The sequence below is a fragment of the Rhopalosiphum maidis genome, chromosome 3 (assembly GCF_003676215.2).
Source record: "Rhopalosiphum maidis isolate BTI-1 chromosome 3, ASM367621v3, whole genome shotgun sequence".
NCBI lineage: Eukaryota > Metazoa > Arthropoda > Insecta > Hemiptera > Aphididae > Rhopalosiphum > Rhopalosiphum maidis.
In genome coordinates, this window is record NC_040879.1 from 58,331,445 (window position 1) to 58,357,216 (window position 25,772).

General features: G+C 29.8%; 1 protein-coding gene across 1 annotated transcript; it reads left to right on the plus strand.

The window, feature by feature from the left end:
• The first annotated feature begins 122 nt into the window (after window positions 1-122).
• LOC113558882 (nuclease-sensitive element-binding protein 1-like) lies at window positions 123-25,308 on the plus strand. Its single transcript, XM_026964466.1, has 5 exons — window positions 123-255; window positions 23,969-24,032; window positions 24,258-24,291; window positions 24,939-25,178; window positions 25,268-25,308. Exons 1-5 carry the CDS (start codon window positions 243-245, stop codon window positions 25,295-25,297), a joined length of 381 nt encoding a protein of 126 aa, XP_026820267.1. The 5' UTR covers window positions 123-242; the 3' UTR covers window positions 25,298-25,308.
• The last annotated feature ends 464 nt before the right edge of the window (window positions 25,309-25,772 follow it).

Here is a 25,772-nt window from a genome sequence, read left to right on the forward strand (position 1 = left end):
GTCAAATTGTTATATAACATAATAAGTGCGTATATTACGTATCTATAATATACTACCGTTGATTATAATATATTATTATAGTAGTTTTTTATCATCAATGATAATACCTATAACTCAAATCTCAGTTTTTAAACGTGGTTTTACAGTTTTAATTAAATTTAATTAGTGTGACTTTTGGAAAGAAAATTGAAAATGATTGTCAGCTGCAACTGTTGCAAGTATATTTTACCTCGAATTTAAATATGTTTACAGAATGTAAGTATTATGTATTATGTCTAAATCTAAATTTTTATTTTTTAATTATATAATAAATAATATACAAACAGTAAAATCGACCACTTTCGATTCCTTTCAGAGAAATCATTGAAATGCGTATTCTTATATAAACGGAAAAGAACTTTATAAAATACAGTACGAATATGTAGGTGGTGTAGGTAATATAACACAGGCAGGATTAGCATTGTAACATAGTGACCCTTTTTAACTGGATACCACCCATATCGTCTTGGTCTTGTTATAAACCTATTGTAGTTGTACACGAAAAAATGTGTATGTACAATTATATTATCACAATTGAACCCCAAAACCATTAATCATAACAGGCGATGAATAGGTAATGAATTGTATATAGTTCGAAAATAATGAAGATTTCTGGAGATGATCACAGCCATATAACTTAAAAATTCGTAGATTGAATTCAGTACGATCAACCTTCACTAAAATTATAAAATACAAAATAAAATAATATTTACAATGTAGGTATTAATATCGTTCGGTGTCTTCCATTCGGACAGGCTTTTTAATATGTCGGTCCTACCACCTACACATACACAAGCGTGATGGCATTATTAACGGACCGATGACGGTCGTAGCGTTAATATTTAATATAATATTATTGTATTTACACCTAATAATCCCAGGTTAATAGGTACCAATCTACATTATTTTATTTTACAAACATTTTTTTATTATTTTCGGTGAAAAAAGCGCTCATTTGATGTAGTTGTCACTGGTAATGTTAACATTATAGACAATATTTTAATTGTTTCAGGAAATGCAAATGGTAGATTTAAAACAATATTTAATATTAATTTTAATTTAAATTGGCGCATGTTTTCTAGTTCTAATGTTTATTAATTGAAGAAAATTCTGATGGCAGGCTTAAAGAATTAATTTAAAAACTTCCGTAATGGTCTAAGAACTTATTAACAGTAACATATTCTGTATGAAGAAAGTCGCCATTTGTATAGTCAAATACAACGGTCGGCAACCTTTTTACCTACACAGGTCATAATTTTTTTCTGTTTTTCACTGTGGGCCGCATACAAAATTAAAATATTAAAAAAATTATTTGTTATATATACACACATATATATATATATATTACGATATATAAATTAAATATCATTATATTACGTTCTCACTCTTAGCTTATCTCATGAGATTAGATATATAATAGTCATGATTAAATTTTATTTATATCAATTTAAGATATAAAATTGAAATTTTAAACACCATGAAATATATTTAGTGGGCCGCAGCAAAAAGTTCCGAGGGCCGCGGGTTACCGGTGCCTGGTCAAATGCATTGAATATATCAAAAATGTGTTCATTAACGCCTACTAAAACTTATGGCTAAATATGTCGATGCTTGAGACCAATTATAAATAAAAAAAAAGAATAATTTTTGCTCGGCGCAGAAAAATATAGTCGGGCCAAATTGGATCTTGATAAATTTTAGGTATGCATATGCATACCTTGCTATACCCCAAATGAAGCTCCTGATGTTTACATTTAGAGTAGTTATACATGTGAATTTGAAGCATTGTTGACAAAAATCCTTAGAATACACCCGGCCGTCAAGGGAAGATACTCCAAGGTTCAGGTTGGAAAGTAGAACGAAATATAAACACTGTTTTGTACGACGCAAGATGAACGATTTTAATATACATTTTATAACACACGTTTGCGAAAGAACAAACTGGTATTATTATAATAATTAATAATACACGGTAGAAATAAATTAAATATACAAATATAATATGATCGCTAATGGGTACCTTGTTGATTTTAAAAAGTAAAAACAACAAAGAAACAGTGAGAAGTAGTGATAAATATTTTAAAATAATTAAACTAAATTAAATAAACATATTATTAATAAACAATTTGAACTATTTCGTTATAATTTCAAAACGAAAATCATAAAAATATATTGGTTACATTTTGATTAAATTCTTTACTTGACGTAGCAAAAATAACATAGAAATACATATAATTGACAGATCAGGTACCTAATAAAAATTTCAATTTTTTTTAAATCCCGGTATTTAAATTTACCAAAAAAATGTTGAATGTTGATGGGTGGTCAGTTTATGCTTCACATATAAGTATACGTAAAACATGCGAATTCTATATAGCTATATATATATAAGATATATAAGATATACCTTATGTATATCGTTTACGAAATGATTATAGTGGTCAATCGGTTAGATTATCCTGCTAATATAAATATATAGGTAGTGACATTTATAGTAAGGTGACTTGATTCGCAATAAATATTTGGTACCAGGATAATATTCGTATATTGATTTCAGCACCTCTGTAGTTCACAATGACGATAACGTAGTTTCATGCAAGAATAAGGAGATTGTGTTTAATATGTTACGTATTTTCTATATAGCAATCAAAAACATCATGGTCTTGAACTCTTAAATATTCATTTTTTTAAATAAAAAATAAAAAAAATATAGGTAATGCATTCCTTAGGGTACATTTTTTATTTTTTTAGGTGTTTATATTTGCATATTTGTTATTATATTATATTTTAAAACAAATATTGACCGTTTTCATGTATTACTAAATTTTTCACTGATATCCTCAAAAAAGTAAAATGTATTATTGTAATAAGTAGGTTAACCTATTGGCTATTAAAATGTCAATTTATTTGGCTATATTATATAATCGTTACAAATTATCGATACCGACACAATTCAAAACAAAAATTACAAATGTGGCAATGTGTTTTCCTAATGGATTTGTTATCCTGCATTCTGCAATTATAATTATATTTAATTCAGTTAATCATAACTGTCTGATGATACAGATAAATAATATGGTAATATTGTTGAAGTGTTGAACACTGCACTACAGCCGACGCCGGGATGATTGTTTTGCTATTAAGTATTACATGTTTTATGGATGTGATCCTGGATGTATATAGTATGTAATATATTGATAGTATAATCTGACTGATTGACCACTACAGTCTTTTCGTAAACGATATTCAGGAGGTTAATACAAAAGATGATGAATAATAATCTTTATTGACGAAAATGTATTCCAATATCGAATGTAGAATAATTTTTACACTTTACAGTGACCGTTAATTGTACGAAATTAGAGTGAATAATACAAATAATATTATTTGTATTTGTGATAGTAATTTGGTGGTTAGACAAATAAAATAATAATAAAAAAAATAAGTGATTCGAGCGTACGGATTGTATGTAGGAATATTCATCGTTCGCGCCATCAGGCAGCGCTATAAATTATTGTGTCGTGAGTGCGCGCGTTGTCTCACTGTAGCGCGTCGGCTTGTGATGATATAGCGATTTACTTTTATCGGAATTACGCGGCGTGCGTGGTCCCAACGGTTATTATTAATTATATAATATAATATTTTCACTTTTACGAGTCTTATGTAATGCTTTCAGGGCCACCGTAAGTCTGTATTTCAAAGTTTCATTTTGTTCAAAGTGGTACTGAAACACATTTTTGTTATGCGTAATTTTTCATTGGTTGTTGTGTTTTTTTTTTTTATGTCAAAGTTCGGCCAAAACCTCAAAATTGTTATGTACGTTCATACTATGTACGTTCTTTTTCTGCCGTTCGAGCTGTACGGCCATTGTCCCAGCCAGTATCGTCATTATATAGTATAAAATCATTAATATTAGTCTCCAATCCAGGGCGGTCATAAGACATACTTGCAGAACCACGTGAATTAGTTGTTTGTGTTGTAGTTCGTTGTGTATTTGAGTTAATCGTCTGAACTGGTGGCCCGTTGGTCGTACGTTCTCGGGATTGTCACACATGTTATTTGATATTGTATTCTTTTTATTATACAAGTGTGGGTATCCCGAGACGGTAGCGTTCTGGTTCGAAGCCGCCAACAAACACCAGTTCCCAGGTAATCGGCTGATGAGTCGCATGATATTTTATTTTTATTTCTTATGTTATTACTTATAACATATTGTTTATATTGCCGTCGAGCTGGCATAGGCCAACATCATGCTTTTTCATTATTGAAATGCCAAAAATTGAAGAGCTAAGGCCAATTGCATACGTTGTTATATTATATCATTGAGAAATGGCTTAGGTCAATTATATACTGTTATATTATACTATCATTGAACCGGCTTAGATCAATTTTTTTTGTTCTTATATTATTATTATTGAGCTAGAAAAGGCCAAATATATTTTTACTGTCATATTATTAGTGAGTCAGCATAGGCCAATTATATTTTTAACCTCAGTTATACTATTGTTGAGCTGGCATAGGTCAACAATATTTTTTTATTTATATTGGTTATTTTTTGATGGGTAATAACCATATACATTGTTTTCTATTTTATTATTATATTTTGTATTGTATCAAACAGACCAATTAGGTATTTTTTTATATTGTATAAATTGAGCCTATTGTATTGAGCCAGCGCAGGGCAAATATTTCCAAGCCATTATTGTTTTTTTTACATATATATATATATATTTTTGTCTGCTTAACAGGCCATAAATGTATTGCTTTATTTGTATAATTATTTGTCAAAATTTATGAATAAAAGAGTTGTTTATAGGCTGTGTAAGCTGATAGCTGCTTGTAAATTCTAACTTATTATCAAATACAATACATTTGGAATCAAATTTATTTGTAATAAAGTTCATATAGTCCTTAACAAAATAGTATATAAGTATAAATAAATTAGACCCCTACTCTGTATACAGATCACTAATCCTGTACTGGTCAATTAGATGTGTGGTTCTCAACCTTTTTGTTTTCGCAGACCACCTAGAATCTAAAATCTAGATTTAAGTAGAACTACAACCCACTGGGTTTTAATTCAAAAAATAAAAAAGTTATGCTTTAATTGTTTAATTTTGCCTGCAGATTAGTGTACTAAATTTAATAAAAATATAAAAGCATATATATTATATGAATATAAATAAAATTTAACAATACCGGTGTATCAATTATTACAAAAAATAAAAATAAGTAAAATTGAAAATTGAAAAACAATATTTAATGAGAGAGTTGTACTTATTTTGTTTTGGCAATTTTATCTAATCTTGGTTCCACTGATGAAGTTAAAACCACACGTAGAGCATGTGCGACATCAAGCTTATTTCTGATTTTGGTTTTTATATGGGTCATTGAAAAATCTAGTCTCACACAAATATGTTGACGAAAATGGAAGTAGAATTTTCATTGCTTTTCGAAAAGCATTGTGATACTCGTCCTTGAGTTCAATCCAAAATTTGGTTTGAGATATTGATTTGAATTTAGATTGTAGACCAGCATTTGATGATAACTAACAAAAGTTCTTCATCTTTTAAGCACAATTTATATTGTGAGTCCGTTAAAAATGGATTTTGTACCTACAAATATCCGTCTCGTAGATCTAGATTGAGTGGATAATAATCTTCAAATTTATCATGCAACTACTGTAAATAGTTTTGGATAGTTATTTTAATGGTATTATTATCGATGTCTACCTCATTAGTTTCTAAAAGTTATGACTAAGATTCAAACATCTCATAGTTTCCTTCCCGAGTACGAGTTATCCACAACTATTTTTTTTTAAATGCAATGTCGTATAGTAAATATGTGATCACTTGTCGATTTTCCTTTTTCAAAGCCACTTTAGTATTCACCAATTATCTCTGAGGCATATTTTTCGATTCTATTTAATATAGCAGTAGAGAGTATCTTGTAAATAGTATCCAGCAAACTAATCCCTCTATTGTTCTCCGTGTTAGATGGGTCACCTTTCTTAAAGATAGGACATAAGATAGCTGTGTTCCAGTCATTTTCTATTTTTTCACTTTTTCATATACTCGAAATAAGGCGATGAAGGTTTAAAAGTTATTTTCCTGTAACTTTGAGCAGTTCTGAGTTGATATTATTTTCCCATGGTGCTTTGTTATTTTTTGAGGATTTTACTATTAGTTTGATTTTGTCCATACAAGGCTCGGGTAATTCTAGTTCGACCGTTTAGTACACTTGTTTTTCATATGGACTGTAACTAGTATTTTGTTCTACGCTGTCGTTAAGTAGATTGTCAAAGTACTCTTTGAAGTTTTCTAAAATTTTCTTGGGATCAGAAACTAGATTGCCGTTTTCATCTTTTCTAATAGACGTCCGTGCTTTTAATCCTTCCTTAACGAAAAAAATAATTTTAGGTTTTTTGTATATTTCTGTTTATTATACTTCCTGTTCTCAGCAATTCTTTACTGTAGTCTTATTATTTTATTTGCTACATTACTTAATCTTATATAGTTTTTCACGTTATCATTAGTAGGGTCTTGTGTCATGAATGTTCTTGCTTCCTAGCGTTTTTTAATCGCTTCTTGGCATTCATCATTCAACGAGTGGTTTTTTTTCTTGTTTTCCCACTCTTAAGCTTTCCTGCTTTTGATAGCGAGTTTTTGATTTTTTCCCAAAGTAGAGGTTGGGGTTTTTCCAGCTTCAGGTTGTATTGTATTATGTTTAGTTTGTTCCATAGTTACTTCCCGTTTAAATGTTTTAATTTCCAGCCAAACTTTTGATCTTGTCTCTGTCTAATTTAGTATTCTTATTTATTTGTTGGTATCTTTTCCATTTAGCTGACAGTTCTAGGGAAAATTTTGCTACCACCAGATAGTGATCCGTGTCCCCATCCGCACCTCTGTATGTTCTCACGTTTGTAATGCTTAACTACATATGACGTTTATCTATAATGACATGATCTGAGTTTTTGTCCTACCATCCGGGGCGCTGACCACATATGCTTGTGTATATTTTTTCTCGGGAAACAAATGCTACTTATGACTAGCTCTCTGGAGATTGAAAAATGATTAATTTGTTTCATTATCATTATAATATAAGCATATAGTTATATATTAGCTTATAATATAAATATTTTAAATTTTATTAACAAAAATGTGTTTTCACATTGGTGTATGTAAAGTAAATATTAATGTAATACTAAGTTCTAATAAATTTTAATTGTATATTTATTATTTTGTATTACACAGTGCATTTTATATAATTAACTAGAAATTATTTCTCACGTCATTATTTTATTTGTATACATTTACTCTTAATTATATTTCTTTTAATAGCTATAATATAGCTTATAACATAAATATTTTAAATTTTATTAACAAAAATGTGTTTTCACATGTTCATATTCGTGAAGCTTTAGTTTTCTTTGTCAGAAAATTTTTGATTACAAATATGACATTTTTAAATATCGCCAGATAACCACCACTGTTGAAATTGGTAATGATCATCTAAATTTATCACAAGTTTCATTACAAATTTCACAATCAAATGGCTGTTGGACTACACATATTTCATTTAATGCTTTTATATGACTTTTTCAAGTATACATGTAATTTTTTGAAGTATGTTTGTACTATCAATACCAGAAAGATCTGAAGTCATATTGATATTATCGTCAAGAGTCATATAGAATTGTGAAAAACGCATGATTCGTTAATTATGAGTGTTTGATAATGAGATTTTCATGATTCATATAATCAATGGAATTTGCAAAGATCTTATGACTCACATTACATCTATACTGATCATTTTTTAGTTCTAATGGCATTTGATTTTCGAATTCAATAAAAATATTATCAGTCTTTCCAATTCCATCTTTTATTTGCTTCAGCTCAAATAAATAAAATTTTGACTTAAAAATTGATTCATCTTCATTTGAAGCATATTTGTTTAAATTTGACTAACCATGAACATTTTTCATGTGTTTTTTAAAAGACGAAATAATTGTATAATTTTTACAACAGACGTCACAATATTTATTCTTGCGTTTAGTTTGTTTTTGTGATTTGTTTTTATTTTTTTTAATGTAATTCTGATTCATTTTATCTTGAATTAAAACAGTATTCATACTTTTTAAGATAAAATTGTTATTAGTTGATAAATGTTTGGTTATCAAAACATCGGGTAAATACTTTTAGAAGTAAAAATTGAAAAAAAAATGTTCTTTTTTGATGATTTTACTGTCACATAAAAATCTTCATTTTTTTATACATACACTGTTTTTCATTTAAATTTGAGAAAATATCAGTGTTCGATGTGTTCATAAAAATATTATGATATTCAGTTAACCTGTCGATTGAAAAATCATTTATAATTTATTGATAATTGTGACATTAAGTTAACAAAATAATATATATAAAAAAAAAATATATATAACTTATAAACAAGTATTATATTTAACAGGAAATCTACTTAATTAAATGTTTATGTTTGTTTAAACAACAAAGAACTTAAAGTACAGATTTCTGTAGGGTATTTTTGTGTTTTCTTAACCGATTACCCATATTGTTGCTTGTATGTTGCTGATACATACAAAATTACTGTTACTACAATTTTTTTTATGTTAATTTAAAATAATTTTAATAATTTATAGTCTAAATATTAAATATGATTAATTACCATTTTCATTGATTTTAAATTTTGATCAAAAATAAATAATTTTTGATCATTGAGTGAAAAAAAATACACGAATATTTGTAAGATCATTTGTAATATTGTTGAACAATTTAATGATTGAAATTCAAACATTAGCTAGTTGTCATTCAGTCAATTTTAGTTTTAAAGTCTTGGTTAAATGATCAAAATAACTCAAAAATTCAAGTTGTATTGTATCTATATATGGATACTGTAAAAACTAAATTTAAAAATCATCAAAATGTATGTATTTTTTTATCCTTATCTCCTACAGAAAACCTAATATTCATCTGAGGTCACCTAACTGAAATATTTAATGTTACCTAAGGAACACACTATTTAGACTTTAATTTAAAACATACTAAGTTGTAATTATTACAATATAAGCATCATTGTGTACAGTTGGTAGACAGATCTAACAACTATAATTTAAACCTCATTCAACATGTATTAAAAACGTTGAGCTCATATGCAACAAACACAATCATAGAATTCGAAACATAAACTTTAAAAATTACGCAAAGAAACTAACAGTCATTGGGAAACTTGATGAAACTACTATTTAAAAACATTCCGTATTCTATAGAGGTAACTGTTATAAGGTGTAAATTATTTCCAATTAATTAATTGCTATCTAAACTGCATGCATGTACAGTTTAAGAATCATGTAATATTTTGTATTAGATTGTGTAAGTTTTAAACAAAAATAATAGGTTGAATTGCATTTGGATTGAAGAAAGGTTATGGTCGAACTGCACTCGTTCAAAAAAAAAGTTTAAATGGAAAAAACGTAGAAGCTTGTTACATACGAGTCAAAACACTCGAAAAACGTTAAAAATGTAACGAATCTTTGGTACCATTATATATTAGTTCGTGAATGCTAATTGGATAACGCAGATAATTATTGTCACCAAAAATCGACAAAAGAATCTAACCTAACTGGATAATAAATAGTTATCAATAAACATATATGGTTAACTACAATTAATGCACACTTTTATGTCAATAATAAGTGTACAGGCACTTAACATAAAATCTTGATAAATGCATATTTCAATTTCAATATTCACTATTAATTATGATATTGTTCCAGAGTAAGAATTCTGCAAACCGTTTATAAATAAAACAATAAAACTATAATAATGTTTTTGTATCATATGATAAAGATAAATAAAATCTGAAAGACATTTTTCAATTATTTAAATCACTATTTACCAACAATATTGCTTTTTTATTTAGAGTTTTTGATCGAAGCCGATTTTTTAGTATCCCTATCTATTTTGATTTTAAATGGGCATCATAAAACAATAACTATTTTTTTATAACAAGTAAGTATTATACTATATTACATTTTACAAAATATTTAATATATGTCAGAATGTGCATTCCAAAAAAAAAAAAAAATATAATAAATTAATATACGAGTATATATATTACACTGAAATTCTTCTTTCTTTTAACGATGCCCATATTTGTATCATATTTGTTATATCAATATTATCTAAAATGTCTTTCTCAGAATCAAGTATAATCAAATCATTTAATCGGTAATTGGTCATAGTAGTTCTTAAATGGTTTTTGATTAATTTTAGCTTGCTGAAATATCGTTCATTTGAAGCTGTGGTAACTGGTGATGTTAATGCCAAACGACAAAGTTTATTAGCCATAGGAATTATAGTCCTTATTATAGGCACCGATAATTCTTTAAAAAGTGGTTGAATACAAACCAGACAAGATTTCAAATTTTCTGACGACAAACTGATTAATGTGTCCAGAACTTGAAGCAATTCTTTTTTGTAAAAGTCTTAAAGTACTTAAAGTCAAGTTTACATGTGATTGTTGATTTGAATCAATTATAAACTGTTTCATGATAATAACTATTACATGTTTAGCAAGCTGTTCATCAAAAATATTACTATGTCTATTTTTATCGTCAGTATGCGATAACGATGAGTCGGCCTACTGCCAAATGGCGACCGTTTGCTATCCGGATTCCTGGAAATACGTTTATTTTATTTTATTATTATTTTTTTTTATAACTTTATTTTAAAACAAACAATCTGTAATTAAATTTACAATAAGCATGTATGCTGATATATATAACAATTTGGCATGCGACACGTGAAAAAAGAAGCCACCCAATAGCGACACTTTATAGAAGAATTTTGTTTAATTTATAAATTTTTTTTTTTTTATTATGGTTGAGATTGCGACACCATCTTTTTTTTAGTCTGCGAGTAGGATTTCCAGGAATGGAGTCAGAATTTAGTGCTGATATTAGAGGATTTGGGTGAGTGGTTAGTCGTGAACGAAATCGTTAATAAAATAATTTTGCAGTTTCCTCTACTGTGTTAATTCTTAAGTCCATGTGAAGGGTGTGGTTTGAAATATAGAACGGAGAATTTGTAATTATGCGAAGAGTTGTGGATTGGTAGGTTTGAATTTTGTTTGTATTTGATTTCTTGGCAGCCCCCCATAACTGGATGCCGTGTGTCCAGATGGGCATCAATAGAGTTTTATAAATGAGTAGTTTTGATTTTATGTTCAGTTGAGAATGTTTACCGATTAAGTAGAAGAGAGATTTCCGTCTGGCGTTTAAGAGAATCCGTTTACTTTTAATATGGTGGGCCCAAGTTAGACGTTGTTCTAGTATTAAGCCTAAATAGCGAGAGCTAGTAGCTTTAGGAATGATGTGATCATTTAAAGTGATAGGTGGTATAATTCCTTGTTTTAAAGTAAAGGTTATATGAGACGATTTTGTGTGGTTGATATTTATTTTCCATTTTTTGTACCAGGACGACATGCGGTCTAAATGAGTTTGTAAATTATAACCAACAGTTATTGGATTTACATGTGAGGAATAAATTATTTTGTCGTCAGCAAAATCCGCAACAGAAGTGTGGTGGGTCTTGGGTTGGTCAGCCGAGTATAGATTGAACAGGATAGGAGATGAAATGGCACCTTGGGAGCCACCTGCTGCTATTGGGGCTAAAGCCTAAATTTTAAACCCTACCTTTGATGTGAAGTAGCGGTCTTCGATGTATGATTTAAAGAATAAGTAGTAAGGAGGGGGTAAAATGTTTTTCAATTTGTACAGAAGGCCAGGATGCCAAACCTTGTTAAATGCTTGGGCCACGTCGAGGAGGACGGCTGAGCAATATTCTTTTTTTTCCAGAGAGTTTGCTATTGAGTCTGTCAAGCGATATATTTGGTGAATAGTCGAGTGGCCCTTGCGAAAGCCAAATTGGGTTTGTTGGATGGTTGATACGTCATTTAAGTAGGGAGAGATACGTTTTAATACAAGTTTTTCACATAATTTTGAGAAAAGAGGCAGAAGACTTATTAGACGATAGGAAGAAGGGATTTCGAGTGGTTTACCTGGTTTTAAGATTAAGATTATAATAGAAGTTTTCCGTTGTAGAGGAAAGTAGGAAAGCCTTAAGGTGGAGTTAAATATATGAGTGAGGTGTGTGATTGCTTTTTTTAGTAGCTGGCGAACTACTTCAGCTGTAATAAGGTCTATACCAGGAGATTTTTTGAGAGGAAACAGATTTATGTGATGTTGAAGTTCACCAGGCGTAAATGGTTTTGGTGCTAGGTAGAGAGGAAGGGGAGAGATTAGAGAGTTTTCAACAAATTCTTCAAAAGTGTTATTTACAATGTCATGATGCGGTTGAAAGACTTTGGTTAGGTGTGCACGAAAAAGTTCTGCTTTTTCTTCATCCGTTTTGCACCAAGTATTATCATCTTTTTTTAAGGGGGAATTTAAGGACTTTTGCTTTAAGCAATTCCGAGTTGTTTTAGAATTCGTTTTAATGAAGATGCAAGATTATTAAATATATTTTTATCGGATGGAAGTCTAGTGCGTTGCCAGATCGCTCTTGCACGTTTTTTTTTTTGCTATTAGCTCTCGAATGTAGATGGGAATTGGAAAGGAGTTTTGGCTTCTAGGAAAGGTTTTAATAGTTAAGCCCCAAGCAGCTGATTGGATTGTTTCAGTAAAATTTTGGACAGCATCTTCTATGTCACTTGGGTGCTTAAAGCGAGTTTTTAGTTCTACTTTTTATTCAATGATCTCGTGGAATTTTCCCAATCCATGGAGCCATTCGTCAAGCTTGCATGACGGGGTAGGGGGGAGGGTTGAACATCTAAAGATAGAAGAACTGAACTATGGTCAGAGCATGGTTCGAGTAAATTTTTAATAATATTATGAAAACTGTTGGGGATAAAAGTTACAAATATGTCTAGTATATCAGGGTGCTTGCTTATTGACGTAGGCCAATAGGTTGGATCTGGGGGAGCTAGTATAGAATATTTTTTTAAGTCAGCTAGCTGAAGTAGGGTGCGTCCTTTAGGATTAGTTGTGTGGCAGCCCCAGAATTGGTTTTTGGCATTCAAGTCCCCTCCTACTATGAAATAGTGACCCAATGACTTGAAAAAGTGTTCGTATTTTATTTGTGTTATTTTATGTTTGGGTGGGAAGTACGTTGCTGCGATAGTAACAGGTATATGATTTAGTTTAATAGTTAAAATTGGTGATTGTAAGTAGTTTTCTTGTATACTATGACAGGGGGTGTATAAGAGTGAAGATTTAATGATAATTGCGGCACCAGCATGAGCGGTGTTGTCCGGGTGGTTTGAGGTAATTACGAGTATGTTGTAACCGGGTATTGAGAATTTAGAGTGCGTTGTAAAATGTGTTTCAGAAATTAGAGCAATAAGTTCGTTTCTGTGATTGGATAAGTCGTTGGCATTCCACATACGGATGGCTAAGGATTGAGATGTGAATGAATTAGTTGGCATTTTGCTTAAAGAAACGGTCGAGAAGTATAGTGAGGATAGAGAGTAATGGGTTTATTGGCGATTTGAATTCATTGAGGAAGTTAAAGAGTGTACTTTCATTTATAGAATTATTTGGTGCTTGGGAAGAGTTTGGAGAGGCAGCCTGCGCATATGATTTGGAAGAGTTTGAAGGTTTATTAGTGGTGGAAGTATGCTGATGAGTGGCTTCAACATTAGTGTTATTTACATAATTAAAATTATTTACTACATCATTATTTGTGTAATTACTATTTTTTTTTGAGGTGGGTTTACGAAGCTATTGGAGACTTTTGTATGTTTGACATTCTTTGTAATTCGCGGAATGGTCCCCCTTGCAAAGGGCACACTTGGCTGGCAAGTCCCTGGTTTTGGTGCAATGGATGGAAGGGTGTTCTTCTCCGCAGCAAACACATCTTGGCGAGTAGGAACAATATTTTTTTGAATGACCATAGTCTTGTCAGTTATGACATTGTAATATGTCTCTTCGCTTATGCGGTTCTTCGACTTTCATTTTAGTGTGAAGTAGCGAAGTCACACTGAATATGTCAGTATTAATTGCTGCTGGCTCAAGATCGACAAAAAACATTGGAAGATTGTTTTTTGTGGCTTTTTGAATAACGTTAGTGACTTGTCGCACCGAGAAGCCAATTTATTCTATAGCAATCCCTATCTCAACTGTCGGTGTTGACGGTTGTAGGTTACGGACTACAACTCTGAACGGTTTATCTTCAAACGGTTGGTAGGTATGGTACTGAGCATTATTTTTTTTAAGAAAATGAATTATTTTCCGATAGAATTCAGGTTGAGTAGTTTGAACTTTTAAATTGTTTGTGGATGATTTAAATATAAAGTTTTCAGAACCGATCAAATCAATAAGTTGATTACGAAATCCGACAAAATCTAGAATTCCACGAACAAATATTGGTGGAGGTAACTTTATTTTAGCAGTTTGATCTACATCAATATTTGTAATGTTGTCTGTGTGAATATCAGATGACTCAAGGATATTATCCTCCGTGGAAAGTGGAGAGTAACGATTAGCTGTAATAAACATTGGTTTATTTTTCTTGTGTTTTTGTGTATCAGATTTTGGTGAAGAGAAGAGGCGTTTATGTTTATTATTTGGAAATACGAAATTGTTTCCATCTACTTCTACTGAGGAGGTAAAAACATCACTTGAAACAGTCTGTATACGTTCAGAGTGTGAAGTATTCTGATTACCGGTTGGTGATTTATCTTTATTTATTTTTGTTTTAATAGAAAGATTAGACTGCCCTTGGGGTTTCATTGCGCGTGATGCGTTATCGTTTCGAGATAGCATCCTTTAATGACTAGCGCGGCACCGGCGCCGGCTGGTCGGAGTGCGTAGATATTGTTATGACAATTATTAGTAATTATAATTACCACTTTTTTGGAGTGTAGTTTGGATTCAAATTTGGATTCACTGTGTAAGAGTTGAAAACTGATGACTTTTTTCGTTGCGCATTCAATGGTATAAAATTCAAAATATTTGTCTAACAGAAGACGAATTATAATACGTCTGGATAGACTAAATTTTAAAGACGTGTGTCATGAACGGCGTCGTAACGAAGACTTACGTTTATTTAGCCCGTATAAATGTATAATACAATAAATATAAAATGTCGATATTAATTTTAGCTGCAGAGACACGGGAAAAAAATCATCACATTGGCTACATATTACATAGAACATATTTTTCCACTATGGTTTATTTTATTTATTTTTTTATTTTTACATTTTATACATATTTTTGTTGTATTTGACAATGTGTTGATGTGCCGACTGAAATATTAGGTTAAATGATTGAGGGATCGTGACGACCTCTTAACCCCCTCCTCCGGCCCAGATCGTAGTTGTTTTTCAAAACTATATCTAGATGAATGTTTTACGGTTAATTTTCGTTGTGAGTTAATACATAACCATGAAGAACCACTTAATTTACCTCGAAAAATGATATCAAACTCAGCAAAAAGAAAAGCAGCTGACTGAGGTATTTATAGACCATTAAAAATTATTAGGGAAGAAATTGTTAACGCTCTTGTAGAATTAACAACATTATTAAATAATAACAACTTAAATCGAATACAAAAAAATATATACCTATCACGAACACCGTAAAAACTATCCAATTTTACCAAAACCTCTTTATGACACCCATGATACTATTCACAGATTAAAAATTAAAACAAATATTAATGAAGATTTTTTAATAGATAACAATTCTGCATATAACATTATAATATTTTCATCCAAAAAAATTTTAAAATATATATGTGAAAAAAAAAAACTATTATTTTTGTGTATTTTTTTATCAAATGTTCACATTGCATACAGATCACAATAATTATTATGTATCATTAATATTTGCTTTGTATCCAAATAAAACTATAGAAACGTATAAAAATATGTTTAAAATAATTACTGAAAAGTGCAATGGATTTGGTTTAATATATATGCCTATTTGTAGCAGATTTTGAACAAGTAATCCATAAATGCGATCAATGAAATGTTTCCTTTACGTAAAATAATAAGTTGTAGACTCCATTTATCACAATCATGATATTATAAAACACAAAATTTAGGACTTGCAACTGATTACAAATCTGAAATAGAAATTGAAAAATGGCTTCGTAATATATTTAGATTAAATTTTTTAAATACAATTGAATTTGGTGAATTTTATACATGTATCATAATTACATTATGATCAAATGTCAACTATTCTAGAAAATCACGCTGTTCAAGGATTTAGTGAATATTTAGTTTATAATTATATTTCTGACTAAGGACTTTTTCCTCCCCATATTTGTGCTTTGGATACGATTTCTAGTAAAAGAACTACTAATGCACGCGAGTCCTTCCACGCGTAGTTCAATAAATCATTTTCATCCCCACATCCAAATATATTTGTATTTATAGATGTTTTAATACAATTACAAATCGATATTTATATTTTAATGCAAAACATTGACATAAGACCATCAACAACAAGGTACCAGAAAAAAATAAAAAATATTGAAAAATATATTGATTTATATACTTAAAAGCGTATTAAAAGGCTCGAATTTTTGAATGCAGTTTGTAATTAATACTTTTTAACGAGTAAAATAAATCATTAAGTTCTGAAAAAAATTAGCTGTGTCTAACGCCGTTGTAGAATCTAACTGCCCAGTTGCTAATCATGTTTTAATGGCTGCAGACACATTATTGCTAAACGTTTTAATTGCAATCTTATAGCTTATTTTTGCAATGGATTTAGATTTATATGATAATCATCTATTTGAACATAGCTCGAGTGATTACACTTAAACGATCAATTTCATATGTTTTATTTTAAATCATAAAACCTTATTGTTTTTGTACCTTCCGTAGATTTCAATAGTATATTACCATTTAATAAATTATTTCTAATGATTTTTAGAAAATATGGCACGTCTTAAATACGACACATTTTTTCCCTTCTATAGTTGTGTATGGCTTCTCTGGTGTGGCACTGAATATTGCAAACATTTTTCGATTGGCTTTACCTTGATCACAAGTGATACGTATAGGATAAAAACCAATTTTTATTAATTCTGAAATACAAATTTTCATTATTTGTGCCATTGTATCACCTTTGACACCAGTTGAACTTAAGAAATAGGCCATTGGTAATTTCCATTTATTATATAAACTCTTATCATGATGACAAAGGCCAGTTTAGTGGGACGACTAGACCCACCCAAATGTCCTAAATCCTTATAGCCTTCTATCATGTCCAACGATTTATTATATTCTAAAGAATATTTTATTGACATTTCGTCTACCATCACAACACATTTTTTTTTTTTGCGAAGACATAGTTTTGCACATCATTTTTAATTGAGTCATATATTCTGGATTAAAACCAGGCATATATTGTAGAGCTTTGAGCCATGTACGTAATGTACTTACACCGGGTAGAATAATATTTTTTCTCATAAACTTGTATGCAGCTGGAGGTTAATTGAATATAGAAAAAGCTACATTTTTTCATTTTGTAACCAAGGTCTTCGTTTTTTATGCAGTATTTGCATCGTAACTAAAGATTTTAAGTTTTTTGATACAAATTTTCTTTTTTTAATAAATAATTTAGTATTCAGTTTGTCGTTATTATGTTTGTTATTAATAGTTTTTTAAACTAAAAATATTTGCTCTCTTTCGAGATAATAGTTCTTTTTGTTTTTCAAATTTTTCTAACAATTGATTGGACGGAATAATTCTATTTTCAGTTTTAACCTTTTTACGGGAACTCGGTAGCTGTATAAGTGGAGACACGTATAATTTAGTTGCTGGTGATACTGCAGAAAACGTAGGACTATCAAAACCATATTCATAAACATCACATGTACTTACATCGTTTAGATTTCTAGTGTTCTAGTGTATGTTTTTTCGGTGTTCATAATTTTAACTCTGGGTGAAAAATATTGAATTAACCTACTACAGAATGAGCTCTTACTGGGGCGGACTGGGGCAACATTTCGGCCCGGGAAATCTATAATTTGACCGGCCCTTGCCATTCCTCTCCCCTTTTAACTGAATTTCAGTTTCTTGTATTTGAGAAGAAATTGACCTTTTTATAAGAACATATAGCATCAATAATCAAATAAACCGTTATTTTTGAAATGAACGTTATAGATGAACCTCTTCCTTTTACTTTTGTTGACTTATGTCAAGCAGCTTTTTCTTGAGCACTTTTGGTTATTTTATCAATATAATCGTTTAATGTCACATCATATTTTTTTAAAAGAAGTAGAATTTCTAAAAAGTTATATGGTCAAGTGTAGGGTCGTTTAAAGAATAAGATGATTCATATTGAGCAGCTCGATAACTTAAACCTCTCTTCCCAATTAGTTTTACTACCTCAATAACCCTTTCTAGTATTTTCCTATTATTTTTAATTTCTGATGCTGTAGAAATAGAAATGTGGTCCCAGTTTAGTTTTTCAATTACATGTGTAAAAGCATTTTTTAATTCTATAAAATGGGTTTTAATTGTGGAAGCGGCTCTTGAATGATAATTCCACCTAGTATCAGAATGATTTGGAAGTTTAAAGCCCTGTTGTCTTAGTAACTCACTCCTTTTAGAAGACCTACTAAAAAACGTATGAAACATTGATAAATTACAAATAAAAAGTTTCACTGGTTTTATTGTCTTAGCGCTATATAACAATACCAAGTTCAACTGATGAGCATAGCAATGAATAAATAATACATTTGGATAAATATTCTTAATAAGACTTTGTACACCATTTTTTGTTCCAGACAAAGCTGATGCTCCATCATATGTCTGTGCAATTATTTTATTTCATTTCCTAAATCCCATTTTTTAATCACGGACAATATTACATCTGCTAATCCAGATCCCGTTTTATCACTTGAAACATCAAAAAAACCAATAAATCGTTCGACAATTTTTTCTTTTATAACATAACGAAAAATAATACTCATTTGAGATCGACAGGACACATCAGTGGTTTCATCTGATTGAATAGATATATAATTAGCAGTTTGTATTTCCTTAAAAATTTTTGAATTTAAAATTGTAGTGACGCTCTCAATTAAATCATTTTGTATTATCTTAGATGTGCCTTTAAATATTGACGATGACAAAAAATGATCCTTAAGTAAATGCTCTTCTTGAGCGAGTAGATCAAGTAACTCAAGATAATTCCCTTTATTTAAAGATTTGTTGTGTTCCCAATGCCCACGAAAGGCAAACTCTTGTTTTCCCAAAAAACAAACAACGTGGATCATACGTGCTATTAAAGTCTATTTATAGAAACTTGTTCATTATATTTTATAGCAGCTAATCGTCGACCTTCCGAAATAGCATGTTCAATTCGAACTTTTCATAAAAGATGGAATTTTTCTTGATTTATCAAATGCTTTTTAGATATAGAATGTTTTTCTGATTTTCTTATAAAATTTTTTATTGGCGATATTCCATCAAAAGTCCATTCTTTTTCTCCCCAAAAATTACACAATAAAAACAAAACACTTTATTTAGCTTATCACAACCAGTTAGCCAGGGAAATTTAGTATACCAACTACATTGAAATTTTCTAATGAATTTACCTTCTTTATATTCCAATGCAATGTTAGGTGTCGGTCTGTTTGATTTTAATTGACACTTTTCTTCGTATGTTAACGTATTAAAACTATTTTTAAACAAAAAGTCTTGTATATCTGTTTTTTTTTTTGCATTTCCATAGTAGAAAATATAATAAATATATGAATTTCTAGAGTAACTTTTTATATTATAATTAAGTTTGTAAATTGTGTAGTTTTGTATAATACCAATAATAAATAATAATAATTTAATTATTACACGCTGGCACGATGCTATACAATGTCAAATAGCTAAATTTAATAGTCTATAATAAAATATAATATCTATATATATATATATATCTATATCTATCTTTAATACGGACGAAGGACACGCTGCAGTTTTCGTGTTTACAGAAAAATACGCGACAACCGTATTATTATTTTTAACCGTATAATGCGAACGGCAAAAACTTTGAATGAGTCTAGTCTCAATGTACTGAATAACATCTATACAATCTATCCCCGTCCTCCGCCTTGTCATGCATATGAAATTTGTATACATAATTGAGTCTTTCGGACGGCAGACTCTCGAACTAGCGACCGTCATCGTTATCGATATATTTAGCCCGTATTGTTATCGATATATTTTTTATATTGTATTGTTATTGAATGACACTCATTATTAATGTTAAAATAGAATACAAAATATTATCAATATTAATATCGAAAACCATAATAATTATTTTCAGAATGGATATAACATAAAAATATTAAATTATAATACAATTTTTTTCAAACTTTTTTATTGCGTTACTACTTTTTATTTTTGTGGGGAGTCGCCGTCTCAAAGACTCCCCTGACTAGCCGCCACTGCATAAATCGGTATTGAAGTATTGAAAACCAGATATGAGATTGCGACTTTGTTTATTTTGGCTAAATCTTTTTTTATAATCCATTATGTAATAATACATTCTTCTTGAACTTAATAACAGCACCTAATATACTTTTTATTAAATCATTGAATCTTTCCTTTGAGGACTTTATCCACCCGCCTACCACGATTTTGATATGAGTATTGGATCCCGTAATGTGCATCTTAATATAATTAGAGCATTCCAAGATTCACGTGCTTAGGTGTATAAACTATTGCAGATATTTTAAATCATGTGGAACGGTAAAGATACAGAAGCTAATGATGAGATATGTGTCCCAAGCTGAAGCGTTGGACTGGTTACTTTGGAGCAAAGATTATGTGCAAGACGAAAAGTTTTTTTTTAAAACGCAGTCTGATTAATTGTAAGTATAATATATTATAAAATTAAAACAATATATCTTAGTAATAAAAAGTTTAAAGTTTAAATTTATTACTCGTTATCGATAAGAAAAACACGTCATTTATAAAGTCGAGATCCGGCTAAAATATTTTAGACATTCCGTCGTCTGTCACAGTTGTCTTCATTAGAAAAAAATATTTTCTATGTCATAAGTATAAAAATAAAAATATTTTACATTATAAATTCTTCGTCGGTCAAAGTACAGTACAGAGTCGTGTATATTATGTGGTTCTCCATTTCGGATACCCGGCTGCATTAATTAGTTATAAATTAATTACTGCCGTAATGGTGGTGACATTTGCTCTTCACGTCTAAACATAAAATACTATGAATTAAAAAGAATAATAGGTATAATGTATTTAAGTTTCTTACATTGTGTCTCTAATTATTTCATCTATTAGTCTAAATGTCTCGTTTAAATCCACTGTAACTGGTTGCTCTTCGACACTAAACATCGAATATGATATATTAAAAATAATAATAATAATAATAATTAATATTAAACTTACATTTCAAGTGTATCATTATTATTTTGTGTAATAAATTCATTTTCGTTTTTTTTATGTCTTGAAAATTCCCTGGTATTAATAAAAAAATAAAAATAAACTGCTGCTAAATTATACATTATGTAAACGTCGACACGTCGTTTTAAATCTACGATATTTTATATACTGACCTAAAGATATTATTTGTCGAAAAAATATTCACAACGACAACGGCTGCTTAATCGATGTGTAATGACACACACACACACAATAGGCTACAGATTAGGACGTTAGATTATATTTTAATTTCAGAAAATAAATTAGACATTACATTTCATAAGAATAACCGATATTTGTTTAAAACACAACACTAATTAGTATACGAAATAATATCTCGTAATGGATGTAATTTAATAATAATAATAAAATATCCGACAATAGTCATTAAGAATGTTTCACGTAATTACATGCGATACACATATATTATTATATTAGTTATTCCACAATCTACAGTTTGATGACGATCAAAGGCTACGGCATCTCGCACCGACATCTATACAAATCCTTACAACACACAAAAATTAAATTATTTTGTCTAAAACTAATTCATAAGAAATATTCACCTTCTATGAATCCCATATTGAAGTCTCCATGAGAATCTAGTCAAGAGCAGTGGCGGTTTTAATTATATTTTTTTAGTGAGGTGACTTAATTATTATTATCATCCCCAGGGACATATTCAGAAAAAAGTTTTGGGAGGGGGGTGTTTTTGAAAATCAATCATTGAAAAGTATAACTTTTTTAAATATAATTGGTATAATAAAATTAACATTAAAATTGAATAAGTAAATAACCATATAAAAACTCAAGTATTTCGATGGTAGAGGGATGTTTGAAAAAAATACCCCCCTGTATAAGTACTGGCCATCATACCACATCTATTTTAGTTAATTAATTGTTTGTAATTAAGTACAAAAATAATGACTTATGAGTTACAATGACATTACTCTTATGTTATTTAAGTTTCATAAAAAAAAAGTCATTTTATATCAATCTTTTTTTATATTCATTTTATACAATAATGTGTCTTTAAAATTTTGATCTGTTAGTACAACCAGGCAGCATATTACCATTCATACCTATGAAATAAAACCCACGAATGGATCCCGCTCTATGATTGGTTTTCATTTGATGGGAAGATTTAAATAATTATTACAGACTTTTTATTAATTTAATATGTCATAATATGATAATATGAATAATATGATTACACATAGTTTGATATTTAATTACATTTAATCATATAAGTGCTATAAGTTCCCAGCTCCACTAATCACTTTTCCACCGATCTTGTAAACCTAAACGATTCAGTTTCTGATTATACACCTGTATTACTTCTCGTTGGTGCCCAACCCTCTTTGAAGCAAAAGAGACCAACTATTACTTTCGGTATTACGAATTGAGATAAATTCAGTCACCATATTTAACAAAATAATTCTTAATACCAAACTTAAATCATCTTCTGATGTCTACCAAGCCACCGCCAATCTCTTCGGTGTCATTCAATTAGCAGCCAAGGACTCATCTACCCAACCTAACCTAACCGCGAAATCGTCGTTCTTAGATCTCCGCCTTCACCTGCCAACGCGCGTACCGGGATGATTGTTGTTTGTTTTTGTTTATCTGCTCGCCAATATGAATCGTATATTCATATCCACGAAGTATTGGCTATTGCGTGTTATGAGCAACGAGGTAACCGTCTGCGGTCAGCGAGAGTAATCGGTGGTGACTGACTACTCTCAGCGACCACGGACCGTTACCTCGTTGCTCAAAAAAAAGATATCGCCGTTATGCGCGTCGCGTTCATATCCCCCGCGCTATCGGAAGCGTCTGAAGTTTGAAGCGACGACTTCAAAAAGTTTGAATTTGAAATCAATAGTAATTTGTCCGGCGTTTGTCGTTTCCGCCTAGTAGTATTATTATATTGTACACACGCCACGCATTGACATCGTGTTTCTGGACATGCGAACATTTACCCACACCTTGATCCGGCCACTGTCGCCAATATCTCCGGTGATTGGGTTATTGATGGTGCTTGCCCATCTAATCGACAGATGAAAGTTTTCATACCTATTACGAATATACGCGGTCGTTGTTATATTTATTACTTTCGTTGTCGTAATGTTGACGTTAACAATGACGATGATGATAATAATAATAATAAATAGCACCCAACCCCTCATCTCGATAACCGGTAAATGATGATGACGGACGTATTTTTAGCCGAATCGTTCGTTATTATGACGGATCACTGACATGGCTTACAATTTCTCCGTCCACAAAAAATGCGCAGATAATAATATTCAATGTCCCTTTCCCCTTCATGATATTATAACCTCTTTCACCTAGATCGTATTTACGACATATAATGTATTTTTTTAATCGACAATCGCGCAATTCTTGCGTTTTTATATTAAATGTGGGCATTTCTATATTTTAGCTGTGAAAGTCCTCGGCGTAGTTATATGGTTCAACATCAAAAATGTTTATGGTTTTATTAACCGGTAAGTATTAATTTAGATTGCTGATACTTAGATAAAATTAAAAAAACAAGAACTCTGGTTATTTTATTTTTTTATTAATATTTTTATAGTTGTTTATTCATCAAACTTTATAAACATTTATTTAAATTAAATTTATACATTAAAAACTTTAATATATTTATATTTTCATAGTTAATGATACATAGTACATAAATTTATTAATTATCTGTGTTATGTTATTTTTAGTAATGATACGAAAGAAGATGTATTTGTACATCAGGTTATTACATAATTATGAATATTTATTATTATTTTATTATTTATACAACTAAAAATATGCAAAAAATACAGTAAAGATACACTTAATTTTACAATTTACCTTTTAGTAATTTATTATAATAAACATGTACGGTTTTATCAGTATTTAGTATATAAATATATTTACACAGGTGTACCTGAATGATTAAAAAAATAGCTAGAATTTACAATTTTCAAATCATCCAGATACCTTTTAATATACATAATTATTTTAAATATATAATATTTTATACTTAAAATCAATCTACACAATTCGTGATTATTCTATTTATTTATTTTTGCTAACGTTCAAATTATAATTTCATACACATTTACAGTTACCTAACCTAACATAACCTATTTTTCTTTAAATCCGAAAATACTCAATTATATTTATAAATTATAATATATTTTAATTGATTATTGATTTTTTATAAAACCAAAAAAGAAATTGTGTTAGATCAAAGTATTGATGAATGGTATTTTGATTTTAGTTATTTAGTGACTATGTATTGCTATCAGGTATAAGTTCTACTTTTTATATTGTAATTACTATATGATATTATTAATAAAATTAAGTTAAAAGTATAATCATAAAAACGTTTTCTCAGACATATACTCTAATTCTAGTCTGCTATAATCAAGAACAATCCGAACAAGATTTTACGCAGTCTTGCTACTGGAGTAACGGTAGAATTTGACGTGGTTGAAGGTAAAAAAGGGCATGAAGCAGCGAATGTTACTGGTCCTAATGGGGATGCAGTAAAAGGATCACCTTATATGCACCGGAAAGGAGGAAAGATAACTATCGCCAGTTATTGTTTTTTGTTCGCCGTCCTAATACCCTTCCAAGCGATAGTTGTCAAAGTGGTATGTACCAATACTATCATTAATGTATTTAATCATTTATTTTAACTAATTCCTTAATTTATGTGATTTTTAAAAATTATATTGTATAGGTGACAAGGAAGAACCTAAAAATGAAGTAGGAGACTAACCAAGACGTTACCGCTATTGTGGAAATCAAAGAGGTCCACTACCCAATAGAAGAAAAGGTGGTGGTTACAATGTAAAAACTATTTATAATATGGTAATAAATAAAATGCTTATTATTTCTATTTATAAAGTATGATGTAAATATAGGTCTTATGAATTATTGATTTATTAGTTCATTATTGAAGTACCTAGTTTAAATTTTTACAATCTTAAAATTATAAAACTAACATAAATATATTGAAAGTTTATTTGGAAATAATATATTCAAGGCTGTTTGGTGTTTTGATTTGTTGACTTTGTGTGAAGTGCATGGCTCTAATGAAATGATTTTTGGAATTATATATCTTCATATGACAAAAAGTATTTCAATATTCAAGTTATTTCATTGCTTATGTTATAATCTAATACATTTCGAGAAATAAGGATCAGCCTAATTAACTAAAAAATCTATTTAACTTGTTTAAAATT

Coding starts and splice junctions, on each gene's coding strand:
- LOC113558882 (XM_026964466.1), top strand. Junction 24,033..24,257: donor GTTTATGGTTTTATTAACCG/GTAAGTATTAAT, acceptor TGTTATTTTTAG/TAATGATACGAAAGAAGATG. Junction 24,292..24,938: donor AAGATGTATTTGTACATCAG/GTTATTACATAA, acceptor CTCTAATTCTAG/TCTGCTATAATCAAGAACAA.